We start from the raw sequence: 21007 nt of genomic DNA on the forward strand, positions 1-21007 counted from the left end.
CCATGCTGAACCCCTTATCCCTAAACTACGTTACCTTTTTTTAAACTATTGTGAAAATAAATGTTTAATAGTTTTAAATGTTTTTCAAAGTAGTAAAACAAAAAAAAGGTAAAGGAGTTTAGCACTGATGAAAATAGAGCCCATAATATCTAAACATTTCAAGCTGTTTATGACATGATGTCACAGAAGGCGGCTGCAGTCTGTAAGAGGGTTAAGATCTTAAGATCCCATGGTCTGGCTGTGTCTACACTTAAGATCCCATGGTCTGTAAGAGGGTTGGTCTGGCTGTGTCTACACTTAAGATCCCATGGTCTGTAAGAGGGTTGGTCTAGCTGTGTCTACACTTAAGATCCCATGGTCTGGCTGTGTCTACACTTAAGATCCCATGGTCTGTAAGAGGGTTGGTCTGGCTGTGTCTACACTTAAGATCCCATGGTCTGTAAGAGGGTTGGTCTGGCTGTGTCTACACTTAAGATCCCATGGTCTGTAAGAGGGTTGGTCTGGCTGTGTCTACACTTAAGATCCCATGGTCTGTAAGAGGGTTGGTCTGGCTGTGTCTACACTTAAGATCCCATGGTCTGTAAGAGGGTTGGTCTGGCTGTGTCTACACTTAAGATCCCATGGTCTGGCTGTGTCTACACTTAAGATCCCATGCGCGGACAAAATAAGCTGTCTTTTGCGGGTTTTTAGACAGCTGGTGGATGGAAATGAAGCTCCACCCACAAGGCAGAATGCCGCTGGGGCAAGCTGCTTTTCCAGGAATCTGGCCGACGCAGCATTCTGCCGTGTGGGTGGAGCTTCATTGGGTGGGTGGAGCTTCATTGGGTGGGTGGAGCTTCATTGGGTGGGCGGAGTTTCATTTCATCCACCAGCTGTCTAAAAACCCGGAAGAGACCCCGGCAGACAGCTTCCTTTGGCCGCGCATGGAGGTTCTGGTGTGCCCAGCCCGTCTGTCTGATCCCAGTGTCAACTTCCCTATACAAAAGCAGACCAATCACATCAAACTACACACCTCCCTATACAAAAGCAGACCAATCACATCAAACTACACACCTCAGCTGATGCTGCTACGCCAATCACGGCATACTGTCTGGAGCCCTCAGATAGCACTGCTGCTAGTCTGCTACGCTAATGACAGCTCAGCAACATGAAGCACACACACCTCTTAGCATCTTAGCTCATCATTGGTGATAGCCTATGTAGGCCTGGTGCCATGCAAAGAAAAAAATGAAAATAAAAAATGAAATAAAAAGCAATGTAAAAAGAGGTTTCCCGTGGGCAACTTAAATAACTCAAAGAGCCCTTATGCAAAACCAGCCGTGCTGCACAGAATCAGCACAAGCGTTAAGATATAAGTGAAGTAGGAGAAACGGATGGTGTTCGGGCCACCACAGAACAGACTCTCACATGGTTTAACGGGTGGTGGTGGTGGGGCCATGGTTGTACAAGTAGGTGGTGTTGCAGTTTCTGTAGTCGGAGGTGTCATGGGTGTAGTAGCAGGAGGGTTCATGGGTGTAGTAGCAGGAGGGTTCATGGGTGTAGTAGCAGGAGGGTTCATGGGTGTAGTAGCAGGAGGGTTCATGGGTGTAGTAGCAGGAGGGTTCATGGGTGTAGTAGCAGGAGGGTTCATGGGTGTAGTAGCAGGAGGGTTCATGGGTGTAGTAGCAGGCGGTTCCAAGGGTGTAGTAGCAGGTGGGTTCATGGGTGTAGTAGCAGCTGGTGTGGTGGTTGCAGGCGCTGCGGGTGGAGAACATAAAGGTTTAAGTGGAGCCTCCTCACACCAGATGGAGAACATAAAGGTTTAAGTGGAGCCTCCTCACACCAGATGGAGATCATAAAGGTTTAAGTGGAGCCTCCTCACACCAGATGGAGAACATAAAGGTTTAAGTGGAGCCTCCTCACACCAGGTGGAGAACATAAAGGTTTAAGTGGAGCCTCCTCACACCAGGTGGAGAACATAAAGGTTTAAGTGGAGCCTCCTCACACCAGATGGAGAACATAAAGGTTTAAGTGGAGCCTCCTCACACCAGGTGGAGAACATAAAGGTTTAAGTGGAGCCTCCTCACACCAGGTGGAGAACATAAAGGTTTAAGTGGAGCCTCCTCACACCAGATGGAGAACATAAAGGTTTAAGTGGAGCCTCCTCACACCAGATGGAGAACATAAAGGTTTAAGTGGAGCCTCCTCACACCAGATGGAGAACATAAAGGTTTAAGTGGAGCCTCCTCACACCAGGTGGAGAACATAAAGGTTTAAGTGGAGCCTCCTCACACCAGGTGGTATCACTGATGGAATGTGAAACATGGTGCTTTAGTAAACATGTGTAGTTTCACCCACCGTTTGAGACACTGACAATGACACAGCGAAGCTCCGACTGATATGTGGACGCACTGAGAAAACAGACATGTTTAATGAACAGGAGTTTAGTTTTATCTTCATGGTTTTCATGTGATGTGTGTAAGCTATTCAAAAGGTGAATACATATTAAAATGGTTAGACAGACAGACAGACAAACAGACAGACAGACAGACAGACAGACAGACAGACAGACAGACAGACAGACATACATACAGACAGACAGACAGACAGACAGACAGACAGACAGACAGACAGACAGACAGACAGACAGACAGACAGACAGACAGACAGACAGACAGACAGACAGACAGACAGACAGACAGACAGACAGACAGACAGACAGACAGGCAGACGCTGACCTGTTGGTCTGAGCAACAAAGCAGACAGGGTGATGTTCTCCATCCTCTGACTGTGATGGTGTCCATCTCAGGATGAACTGTCCCTGTGCTGGTCCAGTCAGCTCCATGTTGTGAGGTCCACTGAACAGCAGCTCAGAGACCCTACAGCACCAGCAAACAAGAGAACATTAGGTCCACTGAACAGCAGCTCAGAGACCCTACAACACCAGCAAACAAGACAGCATGAGGTCCACTGAACAGCAGCTCAGAGACCCTACAACACCAGCAAACAAGACAACATGAGGTCCACTGAACAGCAGCTCAGAGACCCTACAACACCAGCAAACAAGACAGCATGAGGTCCACTGAACAGCAGCTCAGAGACCCTACAACACCAGCAAACAAGACAGCATGAGGTCCACTGAACAGCAGCTCAGAGACCCTACAACACCAGCAAACAAGAGAACATGAGGTCCACTGAACAGCAGCTCAGAGACCCTACAACACCAGCAAACAAGAGAACATGAGGTCCACTGAACAACAGCTCAGAAACCCTATAACACCAGCAAACAAGACAACATGAGGTCAAAAGTCTTTAGCAACGTTGGGGACATCATAGGACAACAAAACACTAACTAATACATTACTTCATTCAATATGTCAGATGTTCAGAAACCCTTTAGATCAGTGATTCTGGATCTCAACCTTTTGTGCCAAGAACCCCAAATGGATCCACACCCCTGGTGTCCCCTCAGGTATGAGGTTAAATTATTACCCCTGGTGATATAATGTCTTTACTGTAAGCAATGAAATGCTTTTAAAAATCAATGAAATGGTTTTGTTGAATTTTGTTGTCATGTCTGTGTCAATTCTACTACTAATTATTAAAATGCCTTTCGATCCATTTGTTCTGAGGTCTGCCAGCCTTGTTTCTGTATGAAACGTTACAGCAAGCTATCCAGGGTTAGCGTTAAAGTTATGGCGTGTCTGAAAATGACTAAATGACGTGTGGGAAGTGAACATATTCCTGTTTGACTGCATAGTAGGATCAGAAGGAGATAGGGAGACAGTGGAAAGAGATCAGAAGGAGATAGGGAGACAGTGGAAAGAGATCAGAAGGAGAGAGGGAGAACGGGGATGAGCCAGTGCGTAAGTTGCACAACCCCCTTTATCTAGAAAACTAGAAAACTATGTTGTCATGTGACCTTGTAAATCTAGTATACAACATCCATCATTTAAACTGTCTGTGACAATTGGAAGGGAAAGTAGAAAATATTATTTTACAAACCAATATTTCAACATCAGGTAGACTGACTACAGGCAACAACCAAAGTAAACCAGGTCTAAAAATGGCATATTTAGCTGCCAGAATTATGTGGCAGTATTTTTGTTATTTCTTATTTTCTATTTTGCTATTTGGTTGGTTGGTCATGTAGGTCATGTATGTATTTGTTGCGGAGTTTAATTTCGTCATTTCCGGTCTTATGACCATATATGGTGTCAAGTTATCATGCCTGACGAGCCTTGTAGGCTTCCGTCTGAAGTGGGCAGACGGAGGTTTGTTTGACAACAGCGTGTCACCATGTTAAGGTTCGTTTGTTTGTTTCTGTGTCAATATGTTCTGTTTCCTTGTTAAGATTTAAGTTTTATTGCATTTGGTTATGAGTCTAATTTATCAATTGTGTGAAATGAAATGAAATGAAATGATGACTATATTTACCCAGGGTATCTGGGCTAAGCTCAAGAACTTGTTTCCAGCCAGGCCCTGCTCATAGAACACATTTCATCGTAGTGGTTCAATGCCTTGTTCAAGGGCACTTCAGCGGTGGTCATTTTAACGTGTCGGACCGCTGATTCGAACTGGCGACCTTCCGGTATCAAGACCGCTCCGCTATCCGTTCGGCCACCGCTGCCACAGTCTGGGTTGCTTTTGATGTTATTGTGGGTTTCCTCCTTCATTCCCTTTGATCCCCATGTGCAGCCAGTGAGGTGAAGATTTGTTTGTGTATTTTCGTATGTTTATGTGCTTTATGCTTCATTTATTGTTGTTCTGAATCTGATCACTGTTTGTTTCCATTTGTCAGTTTTACGTTGGCTTTTGAGAAAGAAAGTTGCTCGAAATAAAGCCACCAGTCCAAAGAAACAGCTGACTCGTTTTGAAGACATCACTGGGAGTGACAGCATGCATGTGGGTGATTCTTTGACAATAGATAAAACCATATGTGAATAATTTAGCAAAGAAATTGTCTGGAGTTTTATTCCAGACAATTATGGTGACTGTGTGTCACACTCTGCCCTGTTTAGCCTGTCTCTGCCCTGCCCTGTGTACTGTGTCTCACTCTGCCCTGCCCTGTGTCTCACTCTGCCCTGCCCTGTGTCTCACTCTGCCCTGCCCTGTGTCTCACTCTGCCCTGTCCTGTGTACTGTGTCTCACTCTGCCCTGCGCTGTGTACTGTGTCTCACTCTGCCCTGTGTACTGTGTCTCACTCTGCCCTGTGTACTGTGTCTCACTCTGCCCTGCCCTGTGTCTCACTCTGCCCTGCCCTGTGTCTCACTCTGCCCTGTTTAGCCTGTCTCTGCCCTGCGCTGTGTTCTGTGTCTCACTCTGCCCTGCCCTGTGTCTCACTCTGCCCTGCACTGTGTACTGTGTCTCACTCTGCCCTGCCCTGTGTCTCACTCTGCCCTGTGTACTGTGTCTCACTCTGCCCTGCCCTGTGTCCTGTGTCTCACTCTGCCCTGCCCTGTGTCTCACTCTGTCTCTGCCCTGCCCTGTGTACTGTGTCTCACTCTGCCCTGCCCTGTGTCTCACTCTGCCCTGTGTACTGTGTCTCACTCTGCCCTGCACTGTGTCTCACTCTGCCCTGCCCTGTGTACTGTGTCTCACTCTGCCCTGCGCTGTGTACTGTGTCTCACTCTGCCCTGCCCTGTGTACTGTGTCTCACTCTGCCCTGCCCTGTGTACTGTGTCTCACTCTGCCCTGTGTACTGTGTACTGTGTCTCACTCTGCCCTGCACTGCTGTGTCTCACTCTGCCCTGCGCTGTGTACTGTGTCTCACTCTGCCCTGTGTACTGTGTACTGTGTCTCACTCTGCCCTGCACTGCTGTGTCTCACTCTGCCCTGCGCTGTGTACTGTGTCTCACTCTGCCCTGCACTGTGTACTGTGTCTCACTCTGCCCTGCCCTGTGTACTGTGTCTCACTCTGCCCTGCCCTGTGTACTGTGTCTCACTCTGCCCTGCGCTGTGTACTGTGTCTCACTCTGCCCTGCGCTGTGTCTCACTCTGCCCTGCCCTGTGTCTCACTCTGCCCTGTGTACTGTGTCTCACTCTGCCCTGTGTACTGTGTCTCACTCTGCCCTGTGTACTGTGTCTCACTCTGCCCTGTGTACTGTGTCTCACTCTGCCCTGTGTACTGTGTCTCACTCTGCCCTGCGCTGTGTACTGTGTCTCACTCTGCCCTGCCCTGTGTCTCACTCTGCCCTGCACTGTGTACTGTGTCTCACTCTGCCCTGCCCTGTGTACTGTGTCTCACTCTGCCCTGTTTAGCCTGTCTCTGCACTGCACTGTGTACTGTGTCTCACTCTGCCCTGCCCTGTGTCTCACTCTGCCCTGCCCTGTGTACTGTGTCTCACTCTGCCCTGCCCTGTGTACTGTGTCTCACTCTGCCCTGTGTACTGTGTCTCACTCTGCCCTGTGTACTGTGTACTGTGTCTCACTCTGCCCTGCACTGCTGTGTCTCACTCTGCCCTGCGCTGTGTACTGTGTCTCACTCTGCCCTGTGTACTGTGTACTGTGTCTCACTCTGCCCTGCACTGCTGTGTCTCACTCTGCCCTGCGCTGTGTACTGTGTCTCACTCTGCCCTGCACTGTGTACTGTGTCTCACTCTGCCCTGCCCTGTGTACTGTGTCTCACTCTGCCCTGCGCTGTGTCTCACTCTGCCCTGCCCTGTGTCTCACTCTGCCCTGTGTACTGTGTCTCACTCTGCCCTGTGTACTGTGTCTCACTCTGCCCTGTGTACTGTGTCTCACTCTGCCCTGTGTACTGTGTCTCACTCTGCCCTGTGTACTGTGTCTCACTCTGCCCTGCACTGTGTACTGTGTCTCACTCTGCCCTGCCCTGTGTACTGTGTCTCACTCTGCCCTGTGTACTGTGTCTCACTCTGCCCTGCCCTGTGTACTGTGTCTCACTCTGCCCTGCACTGTGTACTGTGTCTCACTCTGCCCTGTGTACTGTGTCTCACTCTGCCCTGTCCTGTGTACTGTGTCTCACTCTGCCCTGCCCTGTGTACTGTGTCTCACTCTGCCCTGCCCTGTGTACTGTGTCTCACTCTGCCCTGCCCTGTGTACTGTGTCTCACTCTGCCCTGCCCTGTGTACTGTGTCTCACTCTGCCCCTGCGTTGTGTACTGTGTCTCACTCTGCCCCTGCGTTGTGTACTGTGTCTCACTCTGCCCTGCCCTGTGTACTGTGTCTCACTCTGCCCTGCCCTGTGTACTGTGTCTCACTCTGCCCTGCCCTGTGTACTGTGTCTCACTCTGCCCTGCCCTGTGTACTGTGTCTCACTCTGCCCTGCCCTGTGTACTGTGTCTCACTCTGCCCTGTGTACTGTGTCTCACTCTGCCCTGCGCTGTGTACTGTGTCTCACTCTGCCCTGCCCTGCCCTGTGTACTGTGTCTCACTCTGCCCTGCCCTGTGTCTCACTCTGCCCTGCCCTGTGTCTCACTCTGCCCTGCGCTGTGTACTGTGTCTCACTCTGCCCTGCCCTGTGTCTCACTCTGCCCTGCCCTGTGTCTCACTCTGCCCTGCCCTGTGTACTGTGTCTCACTCTGCCCTGCCCTGCCCTGTGTACTGTGTCTCACTCTGCCCTGTGTACTGTGTCTCACTCTGCCCTGCCCTGTGTACTGTGTCTCACTCTGCCCTGTGTACTGTGTCTCACTCTGCCCTGCCCTGTGTCTCACTCTGCCCTGCCCTGTGTACTGTGTCTCACTCTGCCCTGCCCTGTGTCTCACTCTGCCCTGCCCTGTGTACTGTGTCTCACTCTGCCCTGTGTACTGTGTCTCACTCTGCCCTGCCCTGTGTACTGTGTCTCACTCTGCCCTGCACTGTGTACTGTGTCTCACTCTGCCCTGCGCTGTGTACTGTGTCTCACTCTGCCCTGCCCTGTGTACTGTGTCTCACTCTGCCCTGCCCTGTGTACTGTGTCTCACTCTGCCCTGCACTGTGTACTGTGTCTCACTCTGCCCTGCGCTGTGTACTGTGTCTCACTCTGCCCTGTGTACTGTGTCTCACTCTGCCCTGCACTGTGTACTGTGTCTCACTCTGCCCTGCCCTGTGTACTGTGTCTCACTCTGCCCTGCCCTGTGTCTCACTCTGCCCTGCCCTGTGTACTGTGTCTCACTCTGCCCTGTGTACTGTGTCTCACTCTGCCCTGCCCTGTGTCTCACTCTGCCCTGCCCTGTGTACTGTGTCTCACTCTGCCCCTGCGTTGTGTACTGTGTCTCACTCTGCCCTGCCCTGTGTACTGTGTCTCACTCTGCCCTGCCATGTGTACTGTGTCTCACTCTGCACTGTGTACTGTGTCTCACTCTGCCCTGCCCTGTGTACTGTGTCTCACTCTGCCCTGCGCTGTGTACTGTGTCTCACTCTGCCGTGCCCTGCCCTGTGTACTGTGTCTCACTCTGCCGTGCCCTGCCCTGTGTACTGTGTCTCACTCTGCCCTGCCCTGTTTCTCACTCTGCCCTGCCCTGTGTCTCACTCTGCCCTGCCCTGTGTCTCACTCTGCCCTGCCCTGCGTCTCACTCTGCCCTGCCCTGTGTACTGTGTCTCACTCTGCCCTGCGCTGTGTACTGTGTCTCACTCTGCCCTGCCCTGTGTACTGTGTCTCACTCTGCCCTGCCCTGTGTACTGTGTCTCACTCTGCCCCTGCGCTGCCTGCCTCTGCCCTGCCCTGCGTCTCACTCTGCCCTGCCCTGTGTACTGTGTCTCACTCTGCCCTGTGTACTGTGTCTCACTCTGCCCTGTGTACTGTGTCTCACTCTGCCCTGTGTACTGTGTCTCACTCTGCCCTGTGTACTGTGTCTCACTCTGCCCTGTGTACTGTGTCTCACTCTGCCCTGTGTACTGTGTCTCACTCTGCGCTGTGTACTGTGTCTCACTCTGCCCTGCCCTGTGTACTGTGTCTCACTCTGCCCTGCCCTGTGTACTGTGTCTCACTCTGCCCTGTGTACTGTGTCTCACTCTGCCCTGTGTACTGTGTCTCACTCTGCCCTGTGTACTGTGTCTCACTCTGCCCTGTGTACTGTGTCTCACTCTGCCCTGCCCTGTGTACTGTGTCTCACTCTGCCCTGCCCTGTGTACTGTGTCTCACTCTGCCCTGCCCTGCCCTGTGTACTGTGTCTCACTCTGCCCTGCCCTGTGTACTGTGTCTCACTCTGCCCTGTGGTGACTTCACCCTACAGCTAGGGGTTCTCAACCATGGCTCGTGGAAATAATCTATTATTTGAACTTTCATGTTGTCAGTGGAATATTTCAGACACACCCTCAGAGACAGTTTTTTTTGGTTTATGGAAAGCTTCTAGGGAATCTTAGCATTGATGTTGACCTCAATGTGGAACTCTGAGTGTGTTGTCTCGGTTGATGGTGATATATTTATTGTACTGACATAGAGAGTGTTGTCTCTGTTGATGGTGATATATTTATTGTACTGACGTGGAGAGTGTTGTCTCTGTGGTGATGGTTATATATTTATTGTACTGACATAGAGAGTGTTGTCTCTGTGGTGATGGTTATATATTTATTGTACTGACATAGAGAGTGTTGTCTCTGTGGTGATGGTTATATATTTATTGTACTGACATAGAGAGTGTTGTCTCTGTGGTGATGGTTATATATTTATTGTACTGACGTGGAGAGTGTTGCCTCTGTGGTGATGGTTATATATGTATTGTACTGACATAGAGAGTGTTGTCTCTGTGGTGATGGTTATATATTTATTGTACTGACGTGGAGAGTGTTGCCTCTGTGGTGATGGTGATATGTTTATTGTACTCACGTGGAGAGTGTTGCCTCTGTGGTGATGGTTATATATTTATTGTACTGACATAGAGAGTGTTGTCTCTGTGGTGATGGTTATATATTTATTGTACTGACGTGGAGAGTGTTGTCTCTGTGGTGATGGTTATATATGTATTGTACTGACGTGGAGAGTGTTGTCTCTGTGGTGATGGTTATATATTTATTGTACTGACGTGGAGAGTGTTGTCTCTGTGGTGATGGTTATATATTTATTGTACTGACGTAGAGAGTGTTGTCTCTGTGGTGATGGTTATATATGTATTGTACTGACGTGGAGAGTGTTGTCTCTGTGGTGATGGTTATATATTTATTGTACTGACGTGGAGAGTGTTGCCTCTGTGGTGATGGTGATTTCCAGTGTGTGACCAACAGGGGTGTAGAGCTGTGCCCTGTTATCCGGGGTGGGAGGCAGGAACCTGGGTAGATACTGTCCCTCTGTACAGCTGGCTACTGCTCCATCCACTGACCACATGACAAGGAGGGAATATAACCATTTTAATGGCTTTATGTTTAGGTTAGATTATTGATTTAATTAGATCATCTATATTCACTTTATTAGCACATTAACTGGTTGAGGTGCCAGGAACCCCTATAGGAAAATAGAGCTGCAATGGTCAATGTTTATATGTGAGGGTGCTGAGTACCTTTGATAACAAACTGTAGAGGTATAAGGCTGAGACGGGATCTGGTAGTGTAAATGGACTGAGATCCTCCAGTGTCTGTGAGGGTGATATCCTGGTTGGGAGAGTCTTCCATATTCAACCGGACAACGTAGTTACCCTCATTACTGCTGTCGGTGGCAGGAAATGAGAAAGTGCAATCCTGAAAGAGAGAAAGGACAGGAAGAGTAAAAAAAGAAAAATAAATAAAAACATGGGAAACAATGGGTCACATTTCTAAGAAGAGGTGTAGAGAAAAACAGTACAGATTGATCATAACCGTAATCATGATTAAAATAAATGCAATGTTACTTCAAATATGTGTTCGCATCTGAATTAAATTAGCATAGATTTGTGTATTAGCATCAGGATGGTGTGATCTATGTTCTTATTTACAAATTAAAAACATTGAACTCACAGGTGACAAGTTGAGAATGGAAGGAAGAGTAGACCTATAGCTGCTGCATATAACCCGGTCTCCATCTGGGTCAAACGCTAACAGGGTGAAGTTTCTCCCACAGTTAGAAGGAACTCTGAGAGACAAAGAGACATTTATCATTAGTGTCTTTTACACTTCATTAGTAGAGGTATGTAGTATAGTGTTATATTAGTATTACAACTATATTTTAGTATAAATGATAATGGGAATATTTAGCCTCAAACAGAATTCACATTGTGCTTTTCGAGATATCTTGAATAGTAGGCTCTATACATATATATATATATATACATATCTAGATGTTTAAAATTGTATCCATAATCTAGTAGCCTAATCAAAGTGTATAATGTTAATGTTAATAATATAAGAACATAACATCAGTGTGTAATGTTACCGTAGTGAAGGTATGATGGTGATCTGAGGAGACCTGTCAGATTTCCCAGTGTCTGATCTGGTCCTGAGGTTCACATCCGTATACGCTAACCAGCGCACAGCGTAGTTATTGTTATTTATCCAGTTACCACCTCGTAACCTGTGGGAGATGATTTTATTATTATTATTATTATTATTAAAAAAGTGACAGATAAAAGTATAATAACACATTTATTCATGTCATAATTTTGTCAGATGAAACAAAAGTAAATGTAAAACATGTAGGGGTGAAAGAGTTAATTGAACTCATTTAATGAATCAATCAATAAACTTTATTTTGGTCACGTGAAGAAAAATGTGAATATAGCCGATCTACAAGATCATATCGCGTCACATCACAACGGGCTATGAGCTTGTAAATCTTTAACACTTTTTTGCACGGCGCACACACACACACACACACACACACACACACACACATGTCGTGTATTTTGGACACGAGACCATACAAACTTAACCAAAACACTGGGAGAGCATTGAGATAATTGTGAGACGCAGACAGAGTGAAGTTCCTTGATGATGTTGGTTTATTTCGGAGTACACAGCATAGCAAGACATGGCATAGGCTCCTCCAGCCTCACGGCCTCGGGTCGACTGACTGAATGACAATAGAAATCTAACGGCTTAAGTACATTTCCACACAATACACATTGGACCAGACTACCATTTGGCCATTCCTAGAAGGATCACTGTGGCCCTTTGATCTACTGTTTTAGCATTTGGTTGCCCTAGGTGTGAGTGTGTGACTCAGGAACTGAACTCAAACAAAAGGCACTGAAGAGCCATCCACACCCCGGGGGTCCCGAGCCAAGTGCTTGAAGTTTGAGACAAGCATCTCGGACGACACCTCCAAATAGGATGAGCTAAAATAGGTCTACTGCATGTAAACACATGTCACATTTTGTAAGAGAACATGAGATATTGAAGAATTATGGATTCATAATTCACCACATTCCCCCTTTGACAAACTCTAGTCTGTCACTATGAAATATGAAACCATAATTATCTTACCAGTTACCACCCCCCTTGATCCTCAGCTTAACAATACATTTAAGACACCAGAATAACAGCTTTACCCCAACATGGTTTTCAAACACAGACATTTAAGGTTACAAAACTCGACATAAATGATTTCATTTACAGTAAGTACAAATACAATTTCGTATCAGTGGATAATTCATAAATGGTTTCCATTACAGTAAGTTCAAACACAATTTCGTATCAGTGGATGGATCGGATCAGAATTCTCTTTGCGTTATTTCAAACTCTTATGGCTAAAAATGTCACAGAACATTAGGAGGATAATTTCCCTGTTGTTACTCAAATCTAGGATAACATGTTTATAAGCACCAGATCACATGAAACTCTCTCTTTGGAGTTTTCACAGGACCGAAATCAAAATAAGTCTTAGACTTATCCTGACCATAACACACCAGATCACATAAACCTCTCTTGGAGATTCACAGGACCAATAACACACCAAATCACATGAACTCTCTTTGGAATTCACATGAAAAATAAGAAAAAGGAAGAACACGTTATATCCCAGAACAGAAGCCAACAGAAATTTAACCCCTCACTAATAACTCCCATCCCGTAATTTAAATCACATTTTAAGCCCTAGAAAACCACAAAAGAGTCAAATTAAACCCTCCTTTCAACACTGTCGGTACTACACGACTACCAATTAATTACCCTGTAATTTAATCACTATCCTGACTTTAACACTGTCGGCACCAAACGACTGCCAATTGCCCTGTAATTTAAACATAAATGATTAGTACAAACGAACGTGACGCACAATTGTAATCAGAAAGAAGGAATGTCCGTCTCCCTCATATGAACAAAGGAAATTCTTCTGTTTGCTGCATTCCGTTACCTCAAAGTTCGCTCAGCTGCATGGACCAAGTTGAGAAAATGTTCACCGCTCTGTTTTCGCTGAAAGTTCCCGAAGCAAACTCTCATCATCTCCCCCCCCTCCCAGCTCTGAAACAACAGAGATGGGAATACGAAGAGAAAAAGGCCGCAACGTAACTTCACCACAGACCCCGTGCTGCGGGTCTGCAAGGCCCTCAGCTTGCGTAGGTCAGTCGGCATGGAAAGTGGAAACCGCCGCCGTGCCAAGCGTCGAGTGGCCGCCTCTCCCCGTCGGGATGAGCGAACTCCTCTCCCCCTGGAACGCTGGTGTCCCCGTGCCGTGCCTCGCTGCATCGCTCCTCTGCTCGCCGTCCCCCGCGTAGAGGTGATGATCAAAGGCCCCTCCCGTGTGGCTGTCCGCTTCGTCGAATGCACCGCTGTCCACCCGTCCAGCGGCTGGCCCCGGCGATGCATGTCCCCGCAGCGCAACACTCCCCATCGCGGCGGTCCGTCGTCATCCTCGTCCTCGTTCCGCTGGAACCCGTCGTCGCCGTCTTCCACAAAAACTCGCTGATTAGACTGAATAAAAAGCCGCCGATTCTTCCTGTCTGGCGCTGGAACGCACCATAGACACCGGTTTCGAAAGCACCACATGTCGTGTATTTTGGACACGAAACACCATGAATTACTTAACCAAAACGGGAGAGCGGAGATAATTGTGTGAGACACGGCAGACAGCAGAGTAGATGTTCCTCAGAGATGTCGGTTTATTTCGGAGTACACAGCATAGCAAGACATGGCATAGGCTCCTCCAGCCTCACGGCCTCGGGTCGACTGACTGAATGACAATAGAAATCTAACGGCTTAAGTACATTTCCACACAATACACATTGGACCAGACTACCATTTGGCCATTCCTAGAAGGATCACTGTGGCCCTTTGATCTACTGTTTTAGCATTTGGTTGCCCTAGGTGTGAGTGTGTGACTCAGGAACTGAACTCAAACAAAAGGCACTGAAGAGCCATCCACACCCCGGGGGTCCCGAGCCAAGTGCTTGAAGTTTGAGACAAGCATCTCGGACGACACCTCCAAATAGGATGAGCTAAAATAGGTCTACTGCATGTAAACACATGTCACATTTTGTAAGAGAACATGAGATATTGAAGAATTATGGATTCATAATTCACCACACACACACACACACACACACACACACACACACACACACACACACACACACACACACACACACACACACGTAATGGTGTGTGTTGTCATAGTGCATCTCTCTTCACTCACCGCATATAGAAGAGAGCGTTGATAGGAACCAGTCGAGTCATGATTCCCTCTCGTTGACACCACTCTGAGGTGTTATACACCGTGTTCACCTCCAGGTGGCTCTCACTGCCACAGTCTTTAAAATGAGGAACACACTCCCATGTGTCTGAATGTGAGCAGGACGTGAAGGCGTTCTTATAGCGCAGAACCACCTGGAATTAGGAGATTATGACATCATAAAAGTTACACTACATGACTTTGATCCTGTCTCTGTTTACAGTGGATTGATACGGACACAGAAGTTCTAAATTAATTTAAATGTAACAATTTGTGTCAAATTGCAGTTTACTATGAAAACCTGCATATCCCGTCAGTCAGGTCACACCTCGTGACACGTCACGCCACCATATATGGCCGTCCATACATCATGCCTCGTGCTACGCTCCATATATGGCCGTCTCCATATATGAAGATCATGACACTGACCTCTTCAAACCCTGGATAGCCATACATGGAGAAGACTGGATCAGACACCGATATCTGCATATATGGAGCTGACCTGTTCTGCCATTCCATATGTTGATCCTTCCTCTTCGATGTCTCCCTTTTGACTGATACCTGTCAATTCAAACTCTAGACGGGCCTGCCCCAAAGTTATTAGTGCAGCCACGCCCGGCAGCCAGCAGAAACTCAACAGGCCCGAAAATGAAGGCCCGGCCCTACACTGCCCCCGCTGCCACCCTTATAGATCTCCATATATGGAGCTGACCTTTTCTGACATTCCATATGTTGATCTGACCTCATCAAACCATGTAGGCCTACACTCAAGACACACTCCATATATGGCCATTCCTCATCAAACCCTGTACACTCAAGACACTCCCCCTGGTGAAACCCTTAGATCTCCATATATGGAGCTGACCTGTTCTGACAGAATATGTTGATCTGACCTCATCAAACCCTGTACATTCAAGACATGCTCCATATAGCCTATGGCCAGACCTCATCAAACCCTGTACACTCAAGACATGCTCCATATAGCCTATGGCCAGACCTCATCAAACCCTGTACACTCAAGACACTGCAACCGCTGTCACCCTTAGATCTCCATATATGGAGCTGACCTGTTCTGACATTCCATATGTTTTCTGACCTCATCAAACCCTTTACACAATGATCTCATGATCTTGTGCCACCCACTTTTAGAACAAATATCAAAATTCACCTTCCACAACACTGCCACTCAGGTGTGGAATGCCTTCCCCCCTATCCTCAAAACAAGCAAATCACTGGTTTCCTTTAACACTTACAGCGCTAGTTTATTGACAAATTAAGATATAATTCACGCCAGCATTTTTCCCAGTTGAGCTCTTATTTTGAAAAGCCACATTTCCAGACTTCCGGAAGTGCACATAAACTAGGAAGCTAAACGGATGCTGGACAGCTCTTGTTTACCAAACGGATCTATGCCGGTGCACTGGAGGGCTCCACATCGCCGGCTCTGTCCCATCAAATAAACGTTGTTTTGACCAAAAATGAATAGGAGATACAGGCGATTGAAAGAAACAGATAGAATGGATTATTATGGTGCCGACGATCGCTTGGTCTTCAACCAGAAAACATTCTCACATGTCTCCCCCCTTCTCCGCTCCCTCTGTCGCTGCCCACACAGAATACAAAACTCTGATGCTGGCATTCAAAGCAACCAAAGGTATGGCTCCCCCATATCTTGCAAGTCTGATCGAACCCTACAAACCCTCCCGCGTGCTCAGATCAGCCAACGCAGGGAAACCGGAAGTACCTTCACTAAAAACACCAGGACAATTCTCCACACGTCCCAAACTCTTCTCCCTTCTGGCTCCAAAGCTATGGAATGCACTTCCCATTACAATCAGAACTGCAGCCTCACTCCCAATCTTCCGCCGTAGTCTGAAAACCCACCTCTTCAGACTCCATCATGGCCCGTAGCACTTACCCTAGCCCCTTAGATAGCACTTTATGTAGACTTAGATAGCATTTTATACAGACTTGTAACATGTAGACAGCACTAGAATTGCATGTTAAGTAGTCATTGCACTTTATAGTATATCTATCTATCTATCTATTGTATAGTATAGTATAGTAATATATACACACACACACACACACACACACACACACACACACACACACACACACACACACACACACACACACACACACACACACACACACACACACACACACACACACACACACACACACAGTTTCATTATATATATATTCCACTGTTACGTTCTTAGCTTACGCATGTTTCATGATAACTACTTTTTATGTAGGCTCTGTGACCAGAGCAACCACTCGAGGAGACTGCGAAGTGCCGCACCGGCAAACAACATTTGGCCAAAATGTCCTCTCAGTGCAGGGTTGTGTAAAATGGAATGTACTTCCTCTACGTATAAGGGAATATGCTACATTTTCCTCTTTTAAATATACAATCTGAAAAAATGGTTGCTTGAAAACCAAAGCTGTTCCCTATGTAATGTTATGTAAATGTATTCCACTGTTTGCCTGTTTGTCTGTTTTCCGTTTTGTGTTTCTTGTGAGGACTGCGGATGAAAATTAGCAACTGTGCTATATCCGGTGTATTTACGTCCATGTGACGCCCATTAATATGCATTGTCCTGTCCAAATAAACAAATAAAGTAAAGTAAAAGTGATGCATTGCCATGCTTTTTGTTCTTGCTTAATGTAAGTCACTCTGGATTAAGAGCGTCTGATAAATGAATACATTGTAAATTGTACACTCAAGACACACTCCATATATAGCCAGTACAGAATTCATTCCATATGTTGATCTAACCCCTCCATGCCAAAGCGCCAGCGCTCGCCCAGCAGTCTGCTGTCACCCAGGAGGATGCGTGCTTCTCGCCCAGCAGTCTGCTGTCACCCAGGAGGATGCGTGCTTCTCACCCAGCAGTCTGCTGTCACCCAGGAGGATGCGTGCACGCCACCTCGCCCTGTTCTCACCCTCACAGCGACAGTTACACTACATGACTTTGATCCTGTCTCTGTTTACAGTAGGTTGATACGTCGGACACAGAGGCTTCTACATTAATTTAAATGTAACAATTTGTGTCAAATTGCAGTTTACTATGAAAGCCTGCGTCAGGTCACGCAACCATGGTCGTCAGTCCATCATGCCTCGTGACACGCTCCATATATGGCCGTCTCCATATACAGTATGAAGATCATGACACTGACCACATCAAACCCTGGATAGCCATACATGGAGAAGACTGGATCATCACCTAGATCTGCATATATGGAGCCTGCCAGCAACTCTACATCTGACCTCAAACCCTTAGATCTCCATATATGGAGCTGACCTGTTCTGACATTCCATAATGTTTTCTGACCTCAAGACACGCACAAATTATTTGTTCAGCCCAAAACATTGCGTTTGTTGTCATGAGTTGTCACCATCCTAGTTGGCTTTGTTGTCATGAGTTGTCACCATCCTAGTTGGCTTTGTTGTCATGAGTTGTCACCATCCTAGTTGGCTTTGTTCCTCTTACAGGTCTTTAAATAAATACTTTATGAAACGTCTATGGGAGATTTTTTTTTGGGAAATTGTCTTCCGGGCTGCTCGTCGGGGGCGGGACTGCAACGCTCTATATAGTATATAATATAGTATAGTTAGATATAATTATTATTTTCATGATTTTTTTAAATAATTATTTTCATGATTTTTTTAATAATCATTTTCATTATTTTTTAATAATCATTCATTATTTTTTAATAATTCTTTTCATGATTCTTTTAATCATTTTCATGATTTTTTAATAATTATTTTCATGATTTTTTAATAATCATTTTCACAATTAGAATGAAGAGTTAATTAGAAAGACATACATAATGTTTCAGTCATTGAGAAGAAGTTAAAAACTGTTTCTTTTCTTTCCCCAACATTGGTGTCAGATCCTGAGTCGATCTAAAATGTCTCAGTTGAAGAGCAGGGAAACAGAATACAGTCACCCCAGTTGTACTTATATTGGATTAACATACTCAACCATACAGAATGTACAAAAATAGATTTTATGCATTCAAGATAGTTACATACTTTAATAAATAATTCTTTGTTTTTAATATTTTCATTTTATTTTATTGTATCTTATTGTTTTAATTGTAGGTTTCGTTTTTACTCTTTTCGTTAATTTTATTATCAATGGTAATCTTGACATGTTCTTACCGTCATAGTTCCATTTTCGTACGTGTCCTTTGGGTCAAAGGTCAGGACAGTTCCATAAAAGTTGTTCTGTTGGGTTCGTCCACGCTGAGCTCCACAGAGCAGCAACACCAACACCGCTGTCCAACTCCAACACACACTCATGGTTACGGAGAGAATGAAACATATACTCTGCACTGGCAGGTTTTATACACACACACACACACACACACACACACACACACACACACACACACACACACACACACACACACACACACACACACACACACACACACACACACACACACACACACACACACACACAGTAAGCCTCCACCCACAGCCAGTCTCAGCCTTGTCTCAACTCTGATCAAAGTTAGGTGTCGTCACATTAAACTATTGTGCCACTACAGTCAATTGTCACGCATGCCCTCGATTCATTGTGTACGTATCTGTTTTCACTCTCAAGTTCCTTGTTGCAGCATTCCATACAATTGGTATTTTATCCTTGACGTTTCCGTGAGGAGGATTCAACTTGACACTACCTTGCCAAATGGTTCACGTAGTACTTGTTCTCGGGAACACTGTCCTTTGAAAAGCCATAATAGCCATTATTTCTCTGCTGTCGGGAGGAAACCTCATAACTCCAAAATGTAAATTTTTCAGGAAATTAGGAAAACCTTATGTTTTTAAAACAAAGCAATACAGCCTCATCAAAGTTGGCGTTGTGACTTTATATATTGTCAATTACTTCCATGAGTTAGTTGCTTTACCAGACATTTTGAGGGTCCAATGGAGTTAAGAGGTTTTGTCCAAAGCACTTTTTAATACTTTCCATTGGTTCAATATTTTCTAAACAACACACAGACGTAAAGGGTGTTCAATAGCACTGATTTATGAAACAACAAACAGAGGTAAAGGGTGTTCAATAGTACGGATTTATGAAACAACACACAGAGGTAAAGGGTGTTCAATAGTACCGACTGATTTATGCAAAAACAAAACCCTAAAACATGGAGTTATGAGGTTTCCTCCCGACAGCAACGATATGATGTGCAATACACACCCACTCACCTCTGCAGCTAATATGATGTGCAATACACACCCACTCACCTCTGCAGCTAATATGATGTGCAATACACACCCACTCACCTCTGCAGCTAATATGATGTGCAATACACACACACTCACCTCTGCAGCTAATATGATGTAAAATACACACCCACTCACCTCTGCAGCTAATATGATGTAAAATACACACCCACTCACCTCTGCAGCTAATATGATGTGCAATACACACCCACTCACCTCTGCAGCTAATATGATGTGCAATACACACCCACTCACCTCTGCAGCTAATATGATGTGCAATACACACCCACTCACCTCTGCAGCTAATATGATGTGCAATACACACCCACTCACCTCTGCAGCTAATATGATGTGCAATACACACCCACTCACCTCTGCAGCTAAGTGGCTGTTTTCCAATGGAAGCACTGAGGAGACTCAATTATTATTATCCAAAACAATTAGGATTTATCTTTGTGCCTTTGTAAGTGACTCAGTATAGTAAATACAGACAATGTGCAGCGCACACAGAGACTATGACAAGGTGTTTACAATGTGCAGCGCACAGAGACTATGACAAGGTGTTTACAATGTGCAGCACACACAGAGACTATGACAAGGTGTTTACAATGTGCAGCGCACAGAGACTATGACAAGGTGTTTACAATGTGCAGCGCACACAGAGACTATGACAAGGTGTTTACAATGTGCAGCGCACAGAGACTATGACAAGGTGTTTACAATGTGCAGCGCACACAGAGACTATGACATGGTGTTTACAATGTGCAGCACACAGAGACTATGACAAGGTGTTTACAATGTGCAGCATAGAGACTATGACAAGGTGTTTACAATGTGCAGTGCATACAGAGACTATGACATGGTGTTTACAATGTGCAGCGCATACAGAGACTGACATGGTGTTTACAATGTGCAGTGCATACAGAGACTGACATGGTGTTTACAATGTGCAGCGCATACAGAGACTGACATGTTGTTTACAATGTGCAGCGCATACAGAGACTATGACAAGGTGTTTACAATGTGCAGCATACACAGAGACTATGACAAGGTGTTTACAATGTGCAGCACACAGAGACTATGACAAGGTGTTTACAATGTGCAGCACACACAGAGACTTAGCCCGTCTCCGGACCCCCCGGGTTGAGCTCCTTTGGACCTACCACGTAGGGTCCGGTATCTCCGGCTTCAAGCGACATGGGATGCAATCTGACTTTCCCTGATTTACCCCTCTGCTGCGGTGTGGGTGTCACGCTGACATATTCCAAAAGA

At 46.0% G+C, this 21007-nt stretch overlaps 1 protein-coding gene and 1 long non-coding RNA gene across 2 annotated transcripts in view; one reads left to right on the forward strand and one right to left on the reverse strand.

Moving 5' to 3' along the window:
* The window catches only part of LOC306928454, a 109582-nt gene that overhangs the window by 38030 nt on the left and 50545 nt on the right, over positions 1-21007 (forward strand). The gene's annotated exons all lie outside the window — the stretch shown is intronic.
* On the reverse strand, positions 902-13653 carry LOC306928034 (uncharacterized protein; the record flags this gene model as incomplete). Its single annotated transcript, XM_079507954.1, has 7 exons — positions 902-1737; positions 2338-2390; positions 2718-2858; positions 10088-10229; positions 10412-10589; positions 10899-10959; positions 13499-13653. The coding sequence occupies 7 exons, from the start codon at positions 13651-13653 to the stop codon at positions 1304-1306; spliced, it is 1164 nt and encodes a 387-aa protein (XP_079364080.1). The 3' UTR covers positions 902-1303.

Source organism: Electrona antarctica (assembly GCF_951216825.1).
Source record: "Electrona antarctica genome assembly, chromosome: 8".
Lineage (NCBI taxonomy): Eukaryota > Metazoa > Chordata > Actinopteri > Myctophiformes > Myctophidae > Electrona > Electrona antarctica.